At 38.3% G+C, this 18,969-nt stretch overlaps 2 protein-coding genes, 1 long non-coding RNA gene and 1 pseudogene across 4 annotated transcripts; 1 reads left to right on the forward strand and 3 right to left on the reverse strand.

Annotated features, from left to right (window-relative positions):
• Window positions 1-1,569: 1,569 nt before the first annotated feature.
• On the reverse strand, window positions 1,570-4,476 carry LOC103964075 (annotated as a pseudogene).
• Window positions 4,477-4,615: 139 nt separating this feature from the next.
• LOC103964024 (omega-hydroxypalmitate O-feruloyl transferase) lies at window positions 4,616-8,372 on the reverse strand. The gene is given in 4 exon segments (XM_009376899.3): window positions 4,616-5,085; window positions 5,088-5,835; window positions 7,296-7,759; window positions 7,908-8,372. Coding segments are annotated over 3 exon segments (1,302 nt in total). The 5' UTR covers window positions 7,737-7,759; window positions 7,908-8,372; the 3' UTR covers window positions 4,616-4,972.
• A 3,178-nt stretch (window positions 8,373-11,550) lies between these two features.
• LOC125479738 lies at window positions 11,551-12,843 on the forward strand. Its single transcript, XR_007260214.1, has 2 exons — window positions 11,551-12,527; window positions 12,656-12,843. It is a non-coding gene; the product is annotated as an uncharacterized LOC125479738 (long non-coding RNA).
• Window positions 12,844-14,371: 1,528 nt separating this feature from the next.
• LOC103964027 (DEK domain-containing chromatin-associated protein 1) lies at window positions 14,372-18,788 on the reverse strand. 2 transcript variants are annotated; one of them, XM_009376904.3, is made up of 11 exons: window positions 17,988-18,788; window positions 17,873-17,906; window positions 16,967-17,046; window positions 16,790-16,849; window positions 16,552-16,659; window positions 16,392-16,472; window positions 16,226-16,306; window positions 15,308-15,818; window positions 15,061-15,158; window positions 14,940-14,970; window positions 14,372-14,852 (listed from the first exon to the last, which is right to left on the reverse strand). In XM_009376904.3, the coding sequence occupies exons 1-11, from the start codon at window positions 18,465-18,467 to the stop codon at window positions 14,665-14,667; spliced, it is 1,752 nt and encodes a 583-aa protein (XP_009375179.1). In that variant the 5' UTR covers window positions 18,468-18,788; the 3' UTR covers window positions 14,372-14,664. The 2 variants fall into 2 exon arrangements, with proteins under 2 accessions (XP_009375179.1, XP_009375178.1); XM_009376903.3 differs by having other exon boundaries at window positions 16,552-16,662.
• Window positions 18,789-18,969: the final 181 nt, after the last annotated feature.

Here is an 18,969-nt window from a genome sequence, read left to right on the forward strand (position 1 = left end):
GGAATTTGAGATGAAGAATCTTGAGAAAACACGTTTATGCCTTAACCTGAAGTTGAAGCATTGTTCTGACGGTATTTTGGTCTACCAGTCGAACTATACTCCGAATGTGTCACCTTTGAGTATACCTTTGATCGTCCATACGTTACATGCAAATGAGACTCTTAAAGAGGACATCTCCTTCGTTGTACCTAGCTCATTGTATTTAGACAGGACATCTCCTTCGTTGTTGATCTTGGTAAAGATGCAACACCGCGCCTACACGCAACCACTGATTTGGTATTAAAGCGTACCTTGAAGGTACTATGAGGGCAAATCCCAACGCATCTTGAGCAAATCCAACCCCCCTGATCCTCAGAATGATGTTTGCCTTATTTGTTATGCTGACGCTGGTTGCTTATCAAACCTACACAAGGCAAAATCCTCAAATGGTTATGTCTTTACCGTTAGGGATATCGCAATATCTTGGAAGTCCATGATATGACCTTAGTTGCAAAATCTTCGAATCATTCCAAAACTCACCTCACTTCACTGCGCCACAAGTGAGACATGGTTAGAAGTTCTTGGTTAGACATGGTTTGCATAACTCCTCACTTTGATCCCAGAGATTTGAAATTGATAGAATTGGTTCTTGAGTTTGTCTATTATCAATCATTTTGGTCATTCTATGAAAAATATCCATTAAATAATGATAAAACGACAAAAATATCCTCAATTTTGACCTCCTGTTTATTAAATTAAGGGTATTTTTGTCATTTTGATATTTATTTAACTTAACTATTCACGGAATGACCACAATAAATGATGGTGGACAATCTCAAGGACCAATTTTATTGATTTCAAATCTCAGTGACCAAAGTGAGAAGTAATACAAATCTCAAGGATCATTTTGGCTAAAAAGCTAAAAGGATTTAGTTGTCTAAGTTATTTTGGCACCTTTTACCCTTTTAATCTTCGCATCTCCCATCAACAATCAGGCTTGGCCCAGGCACAGTGCAACCGGGGCAATTGTCCAGGGCCTAAAGTTGAAAGGGGCATCCAAAAAACAAAATTCAAATAATTAGGTGTAATTTTTTTTGTTTTTGTCCAAAGCCCAAAATAAAGGCCGGAAGGGATAACTTGTCTAGGTTTTGGGGATTAAAAAAACAATATAACATAAAAGGGATCTGGAGGGGACAAGTCGTCCAGGTTTTGGGCATGGAGGAGCGGCATAAGATTCAAGTTTTTCAGAGGGAGCTCCCTCTCTGCTTGGAGCTTGTCACCCAACTGCCCAAGCCCAAGGTACTACGGAGAACACAGTACCCTTTTCAAATTTCAGCTTAATTTGTGTTTTCTGAGTCGGAAGCTTCGTTTCTTTTGCTTGAATTGTTCTGGTTTCTGTTTTCAAAATTGGGGGTTTTTTTGTAGCTATTAAGAGCTGCAAGCAGCAGATTTCAGATGCAACCGCAAGTTATCTGCATGGACAATCTGAGTGTTTTGAGCAGACTTCAAGTGAGGGGCATGTTTTTGAGGAATTCATTCCATTAACACGGATTTCATACAACTCCAGATACACCACTCAAAGAGGTATAAAAAAAAGACTCCACCTTCATCAATTTTAGTAAATTTTGTGACTGCCCTTTTGTTTGGTTGCTTATAAATTTTGATGTGAAGAAGTGGAAAGTATGGATTTTTAGGTGTAGGGTAATGGCAGGAAGATCAAGTTAAAGGCTATAGTGATGGAGATGAAGAGAAATGGGGTGCTTTTCAGCATTTCCAAAGGGGAAAAAAACATTGGAATGACAAATGGACCGGTGGCTAAAGAACCTTCTTCAGCTCCAGCTACTAGTTCCACCACAGACACTGTGAGTGGAGACAGTGGTGGGAACAACAAGAAAGAAGAGAAAGAAGAGAAAGATGGACAGGGAAACAAAGGCAAAACTGGTCATCGGAGTTGCACCGCCGGCTCTTGCATGCTCTTCTCTTCAACAACTTGGTGGTTCACATGGTATGCAGTTGAGATTAATTTAGTGGGATATGTTGTTTTATATGATTGGATGAATATGTGATTGGATTGGGATGTATTGGATGTGTTTGATGTGTTTTGCGTATATGTGATTTTCCATTTGTTTTTAATCATAATTTGGTTGATGTGAATAAAATTTTACACATACATGACAGAAATTGAAAGGCATTTTGCATGCTACTAGTGATGAATTTTTTACACATACATGTGATTATCCTCGCAAAATATTTATTTTAAACATATGTTTTTGTATTAAAAAAGGGCACATTTTGAACTTTCGCACTAGGCACCAAACTGACCCTGTCAACAATACATGGCTTAGCCACTGCATATCATAACATGAATGAATTGTAAAACACACCGAAAAACCTCTTGTGGTAGAGCTGTTCCTTTTCTTTTATTTTTTTTTGTTTTCTACAAGGTACGTGGTGATTGGCATGTGAAAATTGCGGCCAAGAAATTTTAGCCAATAAACATCCACACTGTGAAAGCCCTTGTGCGCGGTCCCGGCATCTACTGCTCAAGAAACTTGACTGGCGATGTCCTTGTAACCATCCAGCAGCTGATTCCAATCTAAAAACATGACATGAAACATAGCTACAATGATTTGTAGTCAGGCCCAAGTTTGCTAATTTTTCATCGTTCAATTTAGCAGGGGCAAGTTCAAACCAATACAAGTAAGATAAAACCAAAAAAAAAAAGTGAAATTGCTAATTCAATTACAGGTTAACTATTTACTGTTGTACCAAATTCTCACAAATCTGATAGTGGGGGCATCTGTCCCTTGTAGGCCTTGACATTTAGTATCCTCATAGTCATAGGCACTGCAGATCTCTTCAATCTCCATTTCAGAATCATCTGCAAGTGAATCATCCTCCAAGTCATCCACTTTCTCCTCTTGCTCAAGCTGCAACTCAATGATGTCCTCACTTTCCAGATCGCTTTCACAGAAACCATTGTCTGCCATGTCTTCCATGTCACTAAAAGCTTCAATCTTCTTCTTTCCCCTGTAACCGATAAGGCTTTGGACTTTTTCCTTCCAAACCACCAAGGGGCATTTCTCAATCAGCTCCGAATCCTTGTAAGCTTCCCTCAAGAACACGCTAAACCTCTTCCCCTCTCCAAAACATAGAAGATGCCAAACTGCTTCAGCAGAAGCCTCATAAGCTTCTGGGGCATTTCAAGTTCGCATTGAAAATGAGTCAGGTGATCAGTCACCAATCTCTTCTCAACAGTAAAGCTAAGCAGCTATTGCATGACAGCAACTGCCCTCTTGTCAAATTCTTTAGAGCCAGCTTTGAGTCCCCTGGCATCTGCATATGGAGAAAAGTAAGACCTTTCTGAAAATGATCAATTGCTCCTTTATATGTGTATGCCTTTTTGTAATTCGGGGGGAACTTCAACGGAGAAGAGAGTGAAAACAAGCCCGGGACATGACCATCACTGGCCTCAGTGATCCCCATTGTCTTTTTCTCCAGCTCGGTTATTGCCCACGCAGGATTCCAGTTAACAAGTTCCAAATGCTCAACTGCCTCATTATCTTTAACCACCTTGAAATGTTGGGGATATTTATGCAACCAATTGGTCCTGAAATCAACTGGCAGAGCAAAATCCCTCCTGAAATGGACAATCTTGTCCAATGCCAGCCTTTTATCAACAGACATCATAAGAAAGCGTGTCACGAATTCGGCTGCGGTATCTTGATTTTCCTCAAGTATCATGTCCTCCTCTTTTACCAAGTCCTCACCTTGCTTAGTCATCCCACACCATAAAATCCCTCTGACCCTTCCACAATTTTCAAAGTTTTGGCGATTTTTGAATAAAATCAGACACCCTGTGGGGTTTTGGGAGACTAATCTGGCTGCTGTACTGATCCAATTGCCTGACAGTAATGATAATTTGAGGCTATTTTTTCAGAATTTCCATCAAGAACAGCACTTTGGTTGCTATCTTCCATTTCTCAGTCACAATCTCGAGATCATGAATCCTCTTCAATTTGCTTCTGTCACCCGTTTCTTGGTGGTCATGAGCCACTTCTGATTCATTGACCACCACTCACCGGACCACTATCTTCTCTCAAACATATTGTTTTAACAGAGGAAAGGAAATCTCCACCCAGAAATAAGAACTGTGGAGCTCCTCTTCTCTCCCATCAACCTTTATCTACGCCGGGGCTAATATAATGACGGGGCTTATATGGCGGGAGTTTGTTGCCGGGTTCTAGACTTTCAATCGATCAAACGGTTCATATTCAATTATTGCCTCCTTTAGTTAGAACTTGTTTCGTCGACTTGCCAAAATCTCAGTTATCAGATCAGCAAAGTCGAAGCCTAAGTTTTTATTTTAAGAGAAATGACAGCTTTTTTTATTAAGAAAAATTCAACGAAAATACAAATCTTGGTAGAGTTCATTCTTTATATCGTATGAATGCATGTTGACGACTGATCATAGCAATATCTGGGATTGTCTTGGTATTAGGATCATACCCTACACACTCACACACCCCACTTGTTTACATGAAGGTGCTATCAACGATCATCATGGGTGAAATTCAAGTCAATGTTTGCTACAAAATGAAGCTTTCTTAGTTATTAATGGTATGGATATGATGAGTACAAGAAAATGGTAGTACTTATTGAAAAGAAAATCTGATTCAGATGTTGGCCTGATAACATGAAACACATAAAATAGAGATGAAGTTACGAATTTGCACAATAAACTTGCAATTTCTTTCTACTACCACCCTTTTATTCCCAAGATTTCTTTCTTCAAATCTTGGTTTTGGATTAGGGTTTTTAATAATATTGGTTCTCATTCTCCTTAAATCGAGATAGGCTTACACCCCAGAATGTCATTGTGGCATTTGGAACTAATAATACAATATCACGTGGGACAATTGAAACATATATGACATTGTATTATTGTCTGAGATGTCACACATCTAGGTGTATGTAATTAAGTTCTTCCCACTTAAATCTGCCTCGTCAGATCTTCAAAGATCTCCATAGCAGAAGCTGGCAAACCCAAAAGCACATTTATGCTTTTCCTATCTTCTCCACGAGGTAGAAACAAACTTACTTCTTCTCAGGCAAACCCACCGGCCCTGAAAACACAGGCTCTCCCCAGCCAAAGTCAGTTGTGTGGAAACTAAGCTTGGACCAAGCTGTTATCAAAAGGGTTGCTGCCAAAGAAGGCCTAGCTCTTGTCACTTCAAAGTAATCGACCACCGACCTCATATAACTGCTCGTCACCATTTTAACCGCCTTATCAACTAACCCAACTGCAAATGACAACGGATTTTCCAGTAACTCCCCAGCACTGCACAGTGCATGTGTCAACAAAATTGCATTCCCAAAGTACCCTTCTGGTACTGGTGGCTTAAGTTTTGAGCGGCCATCAACGGCGAAAAGGAGCTTCGTTTTTTGATCCGGTCTCATTCTCAAGGCCTTAGTTCTAGCTCTCCACACAAAAGCGGAGAGCGCTTTAAATGTTGTGCAGTTTTCAAGAACCCCATCTTCCATGGCCATTTTCTTCAGCTTTTCGAGCTTCTCGGGGTTGAAACAGAAGGCGCTGTATAGCAGTTCTTCTTCCTCATAGAGCTTGGAGTTTTCCGATATGTCTTCGATCTGAAGGAATTCGTCATGAGTAAACTCTATCTTTGGTGGGTTTCTGGGTTTGAGTATGTTTCTATCAAGAAATGGCTCAACCTTGAGCGGCAAGCCTCTTGCGGTATCCCCCCATGAGTTGATAAATTCCATTACAGAGATACCATCGGACGTACAATGGTTGATACATAGCCCTAGAGCAAACCCTCCGCATGTGAATTTAGTCACCTGAAAAATAGAAATCAGCAAGGCTATTAGGTCATTTCCAACCGAAAGCTGGCCAGATGACTCGTTTTAGTCCTCTGGCCCTTCAAGATATTAATATTTTAATGAACAGTACATGGCTATATTTGCCTCCATCTCCAACCGAGGGCCAAAAGGCTCGTTTTAGACATGTTACAAAAAACCGTCTCCAACCAAGGGCCAAAGGGTCATAGGGCCAAACATAATTTATTATTTAAATTTAAAAACTACAACTTATATCTAAAAACTACAAATTAAATTCATAAAAAAAAAAAAAAAAATTGAATCCAACGGTAACTAGCCGTTGTATTTGAAATTTTGGCTTACCATTATTGTCGGATATAACCGACAGAAATAAGTACAATGTTGTCAAATATAACCGACATGAATAATGAAAATTCTGACTCGGCCCAAGGCTGGCTGGCTGGCTGGTTAGGCTAGCCGATTGGCCCTTTGGTCCTTTTTTGTCTAGTGGGCCCCACGAGACCTTTGGCCTAACCCTCGGTTGGAGACAGTTTTCAGGCTATTTTCAACCCCTTTGACCCCCTGGACTCCTCGTTGGAGATGGCCTTAAGCGGTGCCTAGACGGCCTAGGCATCGGCAGTTTTGCAACTTAAAAACAAAATCTCTCTCGCTCAAAGACTAGCTTCAAGTTTCTCCGTTTCGCTGCGATATGACAAGAAGAGAGAGAGAGAGAGGGAGGGAGGGGGAGAGAGAGAGAGTGAGGGAGAGCTGTGGAAGGATCATGCAGAGAAAACCAGGGGGGTGACGGAGTAGAACTGCAGGAGGAAGGTGACGCACTTCATTATTTAGTTAGGGTTTTTTTAATAGGAAATACACTTTATTAGTTTTTGTCTTAGTTTTTTTTATGAGAAAGCAAGGCTCAATATTTTTTTATTAAAAAATGAGGCCCCACACAAAACCAATAGAAATATTACTAAAATATTACACATATATTTATATTTTATAATATATAACAAATTTATTAATAAAAAATAAAAATAAAAATAAAAATAAAAAAGTAAAAAAAAACTGCCTATGGCCTGCCAAAGCCCTTAGGCACCATGTCTCTTCTCATCGCTTGATTTTTAGTTTAAAATTTTGATCTCCTTAACATTATCTTTATAACATTGCTCACAACAACTTGTTACTCTAGTGTATCAAAAGTACACAATATTTAATCTGAAAAAGTGATGCTGATAGTATTATGCATAAAGTTTAGGTTCTAAATTTTGTGATCTATTTTGAAGCACTGGACATCATTTTATGAGGGGATATATTCTTACAAAATTAAAGAGTATGCCCGTGACGCAGCATTAGCCCTACTCAATACTCGTCATATTAACATGTGACGGTGTTGAGTGAGATGTTGACCATCAATGGTGGATGAGCAAAATTATCTCTCAAAGGGGAAAGAAGGCATGGAAATTTTTGGAAACTCGAACCTGAACTGTCAAAAGAGGAATCTCAAGTATGTTCTTGGCACCAGGAATATCATGAACCAGATTCCCAAGAGTCTTAGGATCAGGCTTTGTTGTGTCACCTATCTTTTCCATTTCGCAGTTGGCTTCAGCTTCAACAAACACAGCACCGTCTCCTGTGCAATCGATAATCAGCTTCCCTTCTGCGCTGATAGTTAACTTTCCTGCAAAAGGGTAATAATGAACAAGAATTTTTGACAATGCATTCTTTATGACTTCCGCAGCTTCTTCGTTCCCTTTTGAATCCGATTTGAAGCAGTACATGGTTCGGACTATGACCGCAATGTTCTGGTCCAGGTTCGAGAGGTAGTACAGACCCTTCTCCGTTTCGGATTCAGGAGGCACCAGAGTAGGTTCTTCTTTCTTTACAATAAGCTCAAAGGTATGGTCACTGGTATCCCCCATCACTCAACACACCTTTGTATAATCTAGAAAAGTAAGAAAAACGTGTCAACTCTTTAAGAAAGAACAGACGTCATGTCCAAAAAATAACTGTAAATATGTGTATGTAACCAAGAACTTAGCTTTAAAAGTAAGAAACGTGAAAGGGAATAAGAACTACAAATTGACGTGTACCTGCAATGCTTGAATGAAAGATATCAAGGGGTGAGGTTATGATGAAAACTCAGATTTTGTAATCCCTTTCGAATGGGGTTGTAATTTATATAGGGAGCAAATGGGGCTACATATTATATGTTCCTGTAGGCCGCAGCTCTGTGGTTACATATTTTCTTGTTTTTCAATTCACTAGTTTATGAATTTATTGTTTGCTACCACGCCATTGATTGTTTTGGTTATGAAAGTTCTGCAGCATCAAAAGGAATTGGTGGGGGCTTATACGCAAAACACTTTTAGTGGAATAGCCCCTCTCTAAGAAAAAGAAAGAGTCCAAGAAACCATTTTCTTTATTTATTGCTAACTCATAAAGTTTGAAGTCTTATCCAAGTATTTTGCACACTGGTGATCTTTCTCTGCAGATTGAGCTGTGGGAACGCTGCTGTATATTGACCGGAACATACCGGCAATGGAGTTGGGTGTAGGGAAGAGTGATCAAGGGGTTAGGGTTGGTGTGGTGGGCATCTAGAAGTTATATTAGGTTGCTTGGTACACTTGCTCTTAATATTAAAACCCAAAATACCTCCTGCAGCATGATTAGAGTCAAATTATATGAACTCATTGGCATTAATATATGACTAATTACGGATCTTGATTGGAATTTGAACAGCTCACAATGGCTTGCTTAGAGGTATCAACGAATCACAGAGTTAAAATCTAGGAAGTTTCAATTAGATTTGGGTTGGGATCTTCTAATGAAAAAATGAATGAGAGAGAATCTTGCAACGAAAAATTAAGAGACATTACAATTTACATGTGCTTATAAGGAGTTAGGCTAGTGCCAATTGGTTTTACGATAGAACCTTAACTTTTCTTCTGGTATCAGAGTCAGGTTACATGTCCTTACAAGAAGTTGGGCCACACTCCACATTTGAAGAATTAATTTTATGGTAGAACCTCAACTTTTTTCAATTACTAATCTTGGATTTCGTTCAATGTCGCTATTTGATCTTAGTGGAACTTACATTGTGACGGTAAAGATTAGAATTAAGATAAATCAAATATTCGAAAAGAAAAAAAAGGGAAATTTTATTTGAACACATATAACCTCTTTCTATACCCAACTTACATTCTACACCCATATTATTTTTAATTAAGCTATCAATATCTCTTTAAACCCAAATTTACTATCTAAACTACCCTCACAAACTCAATTCAATACATAAATTTATTTTTACACCTATTTAAAACATAAAAACCAAAAATCAATATTCATGAATGGTTTACAGGTTCTGACCTTGAAATATGAAATGATGGTTTATTGGAAGTATACTGCAATAAACTATGCTTTTGAGGACTGAAAGTATATTGCAATAAAATTTATCGGAAGTATAAGGAAATCAATGAAATTATGTTTTCGAGGATTGGAAGTATACTACAAATTGAGTAGCCAAGATGGTCACCAGTTCATCCTCATTCTGGCATTGAAACTCTCCAAGCTCACGAGATGGCCAAGATAGCTTCTGGGTAGGGCAAGAAGGTTGTCTTAATTCACCAGCAGGGCCCATCCCAACTTCATTAATTTCAATCTTACGAGATCGCCAGTATACTTCCAATGCTCAAAAACACAATTTCATTAATTTCAGTACCGTTTTACCTCAAGTCTTAAGGGTTGATCTTAAGATTGCGTGATGCTAAGTTAGTAAGTTATTGCATTGGGTGTGGGTTTATTGATCAATTTTAGTTATATTATTAATTTCATCTTGTACTTAACGGTAATTATGAAATAGAATAAAAAAATTTCATATTTACATTTTAAATTAGGTATAGAAATAGATTATATGGGTTCGAATAAAATTTTTCAAAAAAAAAAAAAAAATTGAACCCATCCAATGCAACTCACATAAAAAGTTAAACATTATCCTCTCCTGACTCTCTCTTTCGAACTCCCTCCTTCCAATATACCCCTATATGATTAACTTAGACTAAAATGAGAAACTTATTTAAACTTAGAAATTAGGGTATTAATTGGTGGTGGGGTCTGGAAAGAAGTGAACTAGGTGGTGGATGTGGAGAGGAGATAGGTGGGGGCGTGGAATAGCTAGTGGTGGTCTGGGGACCAATTGGGTGGGGTTAGAGTAAAAGGGAATTGAAACTGGAAATTACGTACTCAATTAGGGAAAGCTGAACTGCAAAATGAGATTGAGTGGAGATCTCGGTAGGAAGAAAGAGACTAGGCTTTTTTCTTTTAATTAGAAAGGGTCTCCCTCAAGTGACTTAGTAAAAAGACTTGTTTTCAAATTTTTTTAAATGCCTTGACTAAAAACGACGTCGTTTTGACAGTCTTCTAATAAAATATAAAAATCTTCGTCTCCTTTGTTAATCATTTACAGAACCTTCAGCCGGCGACATGCTGCACTCTCTCCTCCACCACATGCCCAAACTTGGGTGGTCCTCACAGCCATCTAGGTCCCTTAATGGATCTGCCCGATTATATACTCATTTGACACCTCTTGTAAATTTGGTTTGTGTTAATGAAATCTCTCTATTGTTGCTTGTCAGAAAAAAAAAAAAAAAAAAAAAAAAAGTTAGCCCTACTTTGTAATGATACGATACTCTTATAAATCGTAATCACACGCCTCTAAATTTTGCATCAAACTTGAATATTCTGCCACCGAAGCTATAAGTTCGTAGCCTAATAAGACATCTTCGTTGTTTATTCTGCAAGAAATTGCTTTAGATTATAGGAATTAGTATATTAAACACAAAAATATACCTAGTTGGATGGAACTTTTCAATATTAAACACAAAAATATACCTAGTTGGATGGAACTTTTCAATCAATCTTTAAGTAACATAGGGTTAATTAACAATGTGGAACAATTCTTTGCTCAGCTATAAACTCCACCTTAAAAGTAGGCAAATCAAATTTCTAAAAAGGATAATGTTGACTAATCTGTAGATTTTGATCAAGTGAACAAGTGAAAAAGATAAGGACAGGAAATCTGGACATCCTCAATCATAATGTGAACCCAAGACTCGAGTTTAAGGGAAACACCCTAATTAGTTGAGCTACAAGCTTATCACAATATTTGTTTGTTTAAAACAACAAAACTGAGACCAACTACTTCTTAATGTTTTGGTTTTCTCATCTTAACCATATGTTAAGAGATTTCAAGTTCGAATTCATTTCTTGCTGGTAACGAAACAAGAATATCCGAAACACGTATGCAGGAGTGGATTACCAAGATTGAAAGACTAAGAAGGTTTTAGGAGAAAATAGTTGAGAGTAAACCAATTTCTTAGAAAAACTCCATCTAATTATGTTTCGAGAGGGAAATAATGCAGATGGTGAATGGAATTAGGTTTTCTGTTTTCCGTTTCGGATTCAGGAAATACCAATGTTGGTTCTTCTTCTTTACAGTAAGCTCAAAGGCTTCGTCATTGTGTTTGGACCTAATTTTACACTATCGGTCCAAGAAATCAAGGCCGTAGAATGAGTAGAATTCTGAGCTCGTTGGATCTGATATTGAAGAATTATCTGTTGCATGGCAGGTTAGCGAGGAGTCCAAGAACTGCAATGAGTGTTAATATACATTTTTATGTGTATTATTTAAACTGAGTCTTGATTGCTTTCCAGATTGCATAGGATAAAGATGGGAAGTCCAACTTGGTACGTGACTGCAATTTGGGATGATAACCATGACATCAGAGGGATGCTAAGTTAATCAAACTCTTTTTGGTGGGAATTAATTAAAAGATTTGGAATCCATCTAATTGTGAAGTAATCAGCTGCATGTGGTCTCTTGTTTGGATAAGGATCATGATGTGGTCAGTGAGACTGAAAGACTTGGTAGAAAGATCAAGATGCCTTGGTTGAGATGCATGGCTAGAAGATAAAATTGCATGCTAATTATTTTCCAGCACTTGGAGGCCATTAAATACTTGGATTAGGATTGATTTGCACAAAACAAAGAGATAAAGATGGATTCCGCATGGATATGGTTGCTTTCAAATACAATATTCTCAGGAATATTATAGTGAACGTGGATTTACGGCAACAGTTGGTTATGTGGTCATCAAACTTTTGCGTTCTTATAAATACAAAGGCAGTGGCAACGGAAAAAGCCTTTCCAATTCAACATACAAACTGCCCTGTGCAAACTCTCACTCTACGCAAAACCTCTCAACAATCTTGAGATTTTTATTTTCTTTTTCCGCCAACACATCTTCAGTTTGGATAAACAGCACTGCTTCTCGGCCGACTGATTACCCATCCAAGTTTCAATCGACAAGGATTTTTGAGTCCTTGTTGATAGAGGTCACCTCATCAGCCTTCTCGGTGAAGTGAGGTGTTACCATGTTACTACATTCGGCACATTGAAAGCCAAATTTGATATTGAACTTTGCAGAACTAACAGCCTTGTCTTCAGGCTCTAGAACCCGAATGCCGATACGTGTTCCTTTCTCGACTGCAGTCACAAGATCAAGAAGTCAGCAGCCTTCCCGGCCGAACTCGGCCGACTAGTTGGCAGGCCCCGCACACAACCAAATGACGTAATTAGCTTATTAATTACTCGGCCGACGAGTTGGCATGCCCCGCACACAACCAAAAAAGATAATTAGCTTATTAATTACTTGGTCTGCGCACCATATAGGCTTGGTAGTTTTTAGGGTCAACACACTGATATGCCCCCATCACACACAAACATCCTTGTAGTAAGTACTAACTTAAAACACCTAAAGTGAATGACAAATGGTTTCCTCAGATTTTGCAGATTCCATTTCGGATGGGAGGGAACAGCTGGGGCTGCATATTATCTGCGCTGCAGCTCTTTAAGGTTTGGTTGATGTTGTTGGGGTGTGTATAAATTTTTTCTGTGGTGTAAATTGCCTAGTTTATGGATTTAGTGTTTGCTACCATCATTAATTGTTATTGTTATTATTGTCGAGACCAGTACTAATTTTTTGTGTAGCCGTTTTTATACGACGAAGTCTTAAATTCGAATTTTTTTTCTCTTGATTAAAAAAAAATAGCGGCCTTGTCATTTCTAAACCACATGCTAGAAACTAATAGCCACGATTGAAGGATTAAGAAAATTTATAGGGAGAAAAGTCGGTTCCTAAAAAAATCCATCTAATTTTGTTTTGAGCGGGAGATGATGCACATAGTCCATGGAAAGTCAGTGGTGTACATGAACATGTGTAATTCTGATACATATACATTTCATGTTGACCGAAAAAGCTCGTCAATCGACAATTTTAAGTGAAGTGTAAAATACTCATCTTGATCGAAAGATGTGAATAATGGATGTAAATTTTCATCTTGGTTACACCTCAAACGAGAAAGAAAGCAATAAACTCCATCAGTTTCAGAAAAGGTTGGCCCACACTCTTTTTTTTTTTTTTTTCCCCGAATTGCATTGAAAGAGGAAGGCTCATTAGAAAAACAACAAATTCGCCCAATAAAATGGAGAAAGCCCAATTAACAAAAATGCAGAAAATAAATAAACTACTCTGATTTGAAAGATTTTGTTGCGGCTTGTCCATGTGTTTTGGCCAACTTTGTATGATGACGACTTTAATCGCTATTATGGAACTCTTATATGCTATTATGCGCAGTTGGATCAATGGAGATTGATTATTTCCTAATATGCATTATGCATGTTCTTCTTGTCTAGATGCAATGGCTTCAATGGCGGCATGATTTTGATTTGTGGTGGTAGTTATGATTCATTTAGGGTTTTGGGTTGTTTTGATATGTGGTTTCGAATATTAGATATGCTAAATTTTGGTGTTGTAAGTTTTTTAGTTGTTTGTGCGGACTTGTCTGCTTTAGTTACCCTTTGCTCGTGCTGCTTTTACAACTTTATTAAGATCCATGTCTTGTGTAGGCAAGAAAATTTTCTTTGGAGCCAAACTAGATATATTTTTGCCCACCACCCTAAAGTGGTGGTTAGGATTATCGTTAGATGAATTTGATTTAATCTATCTATTGCACAAATCTCAAAATATAAACTAATCTAACGTAATTGATATGGTAGTGAACATAAGAATTGACCCCTGCTTTGTATAGGAAGTTTGGCCAAGTCAATTCTTAAATACTGGAGAGATTAATTAGTTAGAATTGACTTCTCACTCACTTCCATTGTCTGAAATCGTTTTTAGAGATTAGGTTCATAGAATTAGCCCTCCAGGAACCGTTCTGAACTTTCATGTCCAAATTTCATATTTCAGGTAAGGCAGGCAACCATCGAGCCATGGAACCGCAAAGACGGTTTCATGGGCTAGTCGAGCTCAACTGTGTCCGCCCAATGAACTCATGCCCCAACCGGATTTGATCAAACTTTCCAGCATAAGCTTTGACACGGGCTTTGCTGATGAGGAAATCTGTATCCATCAATACGAAATCGTTGAAGTCTCTAAACTCCGATCTCATCTCAATTAGCGAAGTCAAAGAAACTAAATGAGGGGGAAAGCAGAGATTAAGAAAAAGAAACCCACTTACTACTCTATTAAAAGTGAAAACTAAGTCATGATTACAGCTAAACAACTCTCATAGGAAGGGGTTTAACTTAAAAAAACCAAACCTAACATATGAATTTGCGGTCAGCTCAACACTACAAAGAAGTTAAATAATATGGTACAGGGCCCGGGTATCACCAAAGGTATCGATTCTTAAAAACTGCTGATGGCACACACCTCTGAAGAAAAGTATAAATTATTTGGTTAATGCACAGCATGCGACGGTCATGTATAAGCTCTGGCCAACTATGATTTAAGCATCATCGTTGTCCTTGCCATCGTCATCCTTTTCTTCATCCTTGTCTGAGTCATCACCAGCTTCCGCATTCTCCTCTGCTTCTTCGCCTTCATCTTCCTCGTCAGTCATGTTGTTAATTACATCTGTAATTATTGCCTTCACCTCTGCTTTTCTATGCATCAAATCAACACTGAAGTGGATACCTGGGAAGTAAATCACGATTATACAGTTAGCTAAATAAAAGAGTAGGTTATGAAAATAAAACTGAAGCACACAGAAAGGAACCTTACCAAGTTGCCTGAGAATGTCCGATAAAGTTGCCTGCACAACGTAAATGAGGAAGTGTTTAATAACAGAACTAACGCATCTTCAACCATCCACTCAATGTCATGTTGCAATAATGAAACTTACAGTATTGAAGTCTACTTCCTTTAGAATATCAACAATTACTGCATGCATATCATCTCTTGTGGGCTCTGGCTTCGGTTTCTTGCTAGCTTTCCCTTTTCCTAGTTCATGCACGAATTTGATACAATCAAAAGAGAAACTCCTAAAATTCTGAAGACATAAGCATTTTATGGAACAGATCCACAAGCCGATATCGAAGCATCAAACTAAGTAGGGAGAATCCACAGCAAATAAACACAAAGAAAATCACCTTGATCCTTTGCTGGAGCCTTGGCTGGGGACTTGCTCGACTGTTTTTTGCCAGTGGCTTTTTCCTTGGTATCCTTTGGGCTTTCCTTCTCAGTCTTCTGTTTTTTCGCTGATCTCTTTGCTTTAGTTGTTGAGCCAGAAGGTCCTTCAGCATCAGTTGCACCTCTTTTCGAAGTAGAACTAGATTTCTTGGCAGATTCTGTAGGAGTTTTTGCAGATTTTGCTGGGGTTTTCTTCTTAGAAGGTGTTGTTTTGCTACCAGCTTTAGCCTTTGAGCCTTCTTTTACAGTCTTTTTGGATGAACTTTTTGGACTCGAAACCTGGTCCTTTGGTTCTTTTTGCTCTTCATCAGATTTCTCTTCGGGGTCACTTTCTTCATTAACCATATTATGGTCATCATCTTCACCAGAGCCATCCTTCACATCTGAAGTTTCAACTTTGTCATCATCCTCCTCTTCATCAGCTTTGGATGACTCCTGCTTTTTGTCAGAATTGGGTGTTTCTTTTTGTTTCTATCAAGAAAGAAGGCACAAAGTTAGACTACAAAGTATCGACACAAGAAGAAAATGCATGACCCAGTGGCAAAGCCATATGCATTGCAATACATCATCATCAAATACAAAGTGCACTGCCAAAGTATCATAATCAGAGTATCAATGAGAATAGGAGAAAGTTCAACAAGTAAATCAATCTAATCAGCAAACTACAGCCAAACAAGAAGTAAATAATTATTTTTCACTGGGTCGAATACTTGGGTATAAATCCATACTATAACACGGAGCACAACCATGCATTTAACACAGGGATCAATTAAAATAAGAGAAAATGGATTAACTAATGCATCATGAAAAAATATTCCTTCTACATCCATGGCGTTGGTGAGAAATTCATAATTTAATATTGACTAATGAATACGCACCTTGGCTGATGTCTCTGGTGATGCTTCCCCAGAACCTGCAGCCTTACTCGGTGTAGCCTTCCTTCTCCGCTTTTGCCCTTTCTGAAACTCAGAGATGATCCATGAGTTAACAAGCAAGTGAAAATGCACATAGAGCAAGTAAAAAACAGTGGGAAAGAAACAGAACCTGTTCCTTTTCAGCAAGCAAAATATCAGTTGTAGCATGTGGCGACTCCAAGAACTCCAATAACTTGACAGAAAGATCTTCCTATAAGCACAGCCTGTCAGATTAGGGATCACCCATCAACTTTTCAAGCAATATAAAAAACGTTTCTTGCAATATTTACCTTCTTTGTAGTGCCCTTAACCGGAATATTAAGCAAGTCACAAAAATCCATCAACTTCTCTTTAACACACTTATCAATCTTTTCCTTTACCCTTGCCCGATGTTTTTCCTGCTGCAAACAGATAAAAAAAAGAATAATAAGAGTGAGCATTGCTATAATATTGTACTGCGTGAATATCCAAGAAGACCCTGCAGAATATGCAAAATTGATCAAGGGGGTGAGCATAAAACATTAATACCTCATTCTCAACCCACACATAACCTGAAAACTGACTTATATTTTTCTTTAAACTATGAGGCTGCACAAGAACATCAACAATTAAAACACATCAGAAGATGATAAGACTACCATAGACAAAATGAATAAAAAGCACCTGAAATCACTAAATAAAAAGCAGACACAAACAAAAGGTCACCTTAGCCTTTTTTCCAAAAAGAATTGTGTGAAGTAATTGAAGGTTGTCATCTGCTTTTCTCTTTGACATCTTGAAGGCCACTGAAACAGTTCAAATATCAGACAAAAATAGGCCACGCTGCGGTAACACAAAATTTGAAGATAAGTGAATAACAATTTATATGCATACTATATTAGTTCCCCACATACAACATGAGCTAGTAACTTCCACCTCACAACACATAATTATTTTTTGGACATGTGAAAATGTGTAAGAAAACACGATGAAAATGTGACAACACTAACTAGAAGAACTAAACAAACAGCACAATGAAACTCGTAACACTAAAATTTTGATTCTTGTTTTCCAACTTATTTATGTTCATTGTTTTTGGATAGTACATAGCAGCCAGACGAACATCACTTCATTGGTTGTATACACTCTAGGTTCAATTCTCCATCCAACGGAAGTTCAAATCAAAGAAAGCCACTACACCTTATAATTTAAAACCAATTAAAATCATCAAAACAAATTTTTGTACCACCACTTAGCTTGTTAATAACAATGAATGTTAAAACGTTTTCCATGTCTTAAATGAACTGGGTAGTTCACGTAAATGTTAAATTGAAGCTAAAACAGAACCACTGTCATATTACACATGAATCCAGGTAAAATAACAAATGAACTACAAGCCTACAGGGAATTCAAACTGCTTTCTTTTTGGCTGGATCAATGTGCATGTAAAATTTCTGCCGAAATCTAAAACTAAGATCCACTACAACAACTTAAGATTCAATAACACTAGATGGATGAATCGAAGCCAAAAGTACCAGGACAACATTCAGTACCACTATATTTCAGCAATTCAACCACACCACCAAACAATTTAACAAGATCAAAGCTTTTGAAAACTTAAGCAAAACGTACCATTTGGGATATTCTTAAGTTCTGTACCGTGACCCTGAAATCAAAGAAAACAAGCATAATTCAAATTAGACCAACAAGGAACAAATAAAAAAATCAACTCTTCCCACCACCATACCTTCTCAATGCTCAAGGATTTAGTCCCGGAAGACCGCCCACTCTCTGGAGCTGAGTAGCGCTCAACTAGCTTCCTCTCCCTTGTGGGCCTCTCACTCACCGGAGTCACCGGTTCCTTCTCTTTCTTCTCCGCCTTAGCTTCTTTACTCTTCTTCGCAGCCGAGTCCCTGCCTCTTTTTTTCGACTCGGTCTGGTCGTTCTCCACCTTCTTCAAGCTAGCCCTTCGACCCCTCGTAGTCTTCTTCGGAGTTTCCTCACTCTCTTTCTCCTTCTCCTCTTGGCCTTCTTCAACAACTTTCTCCTCCTTCTCAGTGACCTTCTCGGAAGCTTCCGAAACATTCTCCTTCTGCTTCTCTTCCTCTTTCTCTTGCTCCTCTTCCTTAGCCTCCTCCTTCGTCACCTCCTCGGCCTCAGCCTCCGGCTTCTCCGCCACCGGAGCTTCGTCCTCGGGTTTCTTCTCCTCTAGGGCTTCGGACGCCATGGAACCGAACAGCAAACCAGGGATCAGGATTCGACGGAGAATTGTTAAAACCCTAGATTCGTGGGTTTGGGAATTGGAAACCTAGAAATCACAGAGCTAGGAGGGGGTACTAGGGTATGTGAATCTGAATCTGAGAGAGGGACGGGTGGTGCAATTTAGCAAATTAGGGCTTGGGAATTTGGGGGGAATTGAAAACTTTGGGGTTTTAATTTTGGAATTTTCGGGGTTGATTGGGCGGGCTGTGGAATTGTAAAGGGAGGGAGGGTTTCAAAATTTCATGCCAAAAATTTTGAGACAGCGGGGCTCTGTCTCGAATGAGTATAATTTTCTAATTACATTCGTTTATCGTATATTGATTGAAAATTATTGTAAATCTAAATTTAAATCGAATGCGATTTCTTTTTGAATTTTCTTTGTAAAGATTTTAAAAATTATCTAATTATATTCGTTTATCGTATATTATGCGGTCGAAAATTATTGTAAATCCTTTTATTTAAATTAA

The sequence above is a fragment of a genome, unplaced genomic scaffold (genome assembly GCF_019419815.1).
Source record: "Pyrus x bretschneideri cultivar Hongxiangsu unplaced genomic scaffold, Pyrus_bretschneideri_v1 Contig3, whole genome shotgun sequence".
NCBI lineage: Eukaryota > Viridiplantae > Streptophyta > Magnoliopsida > Rosales > Rosaceae > Pyrus > Pyrus x bretschneideri.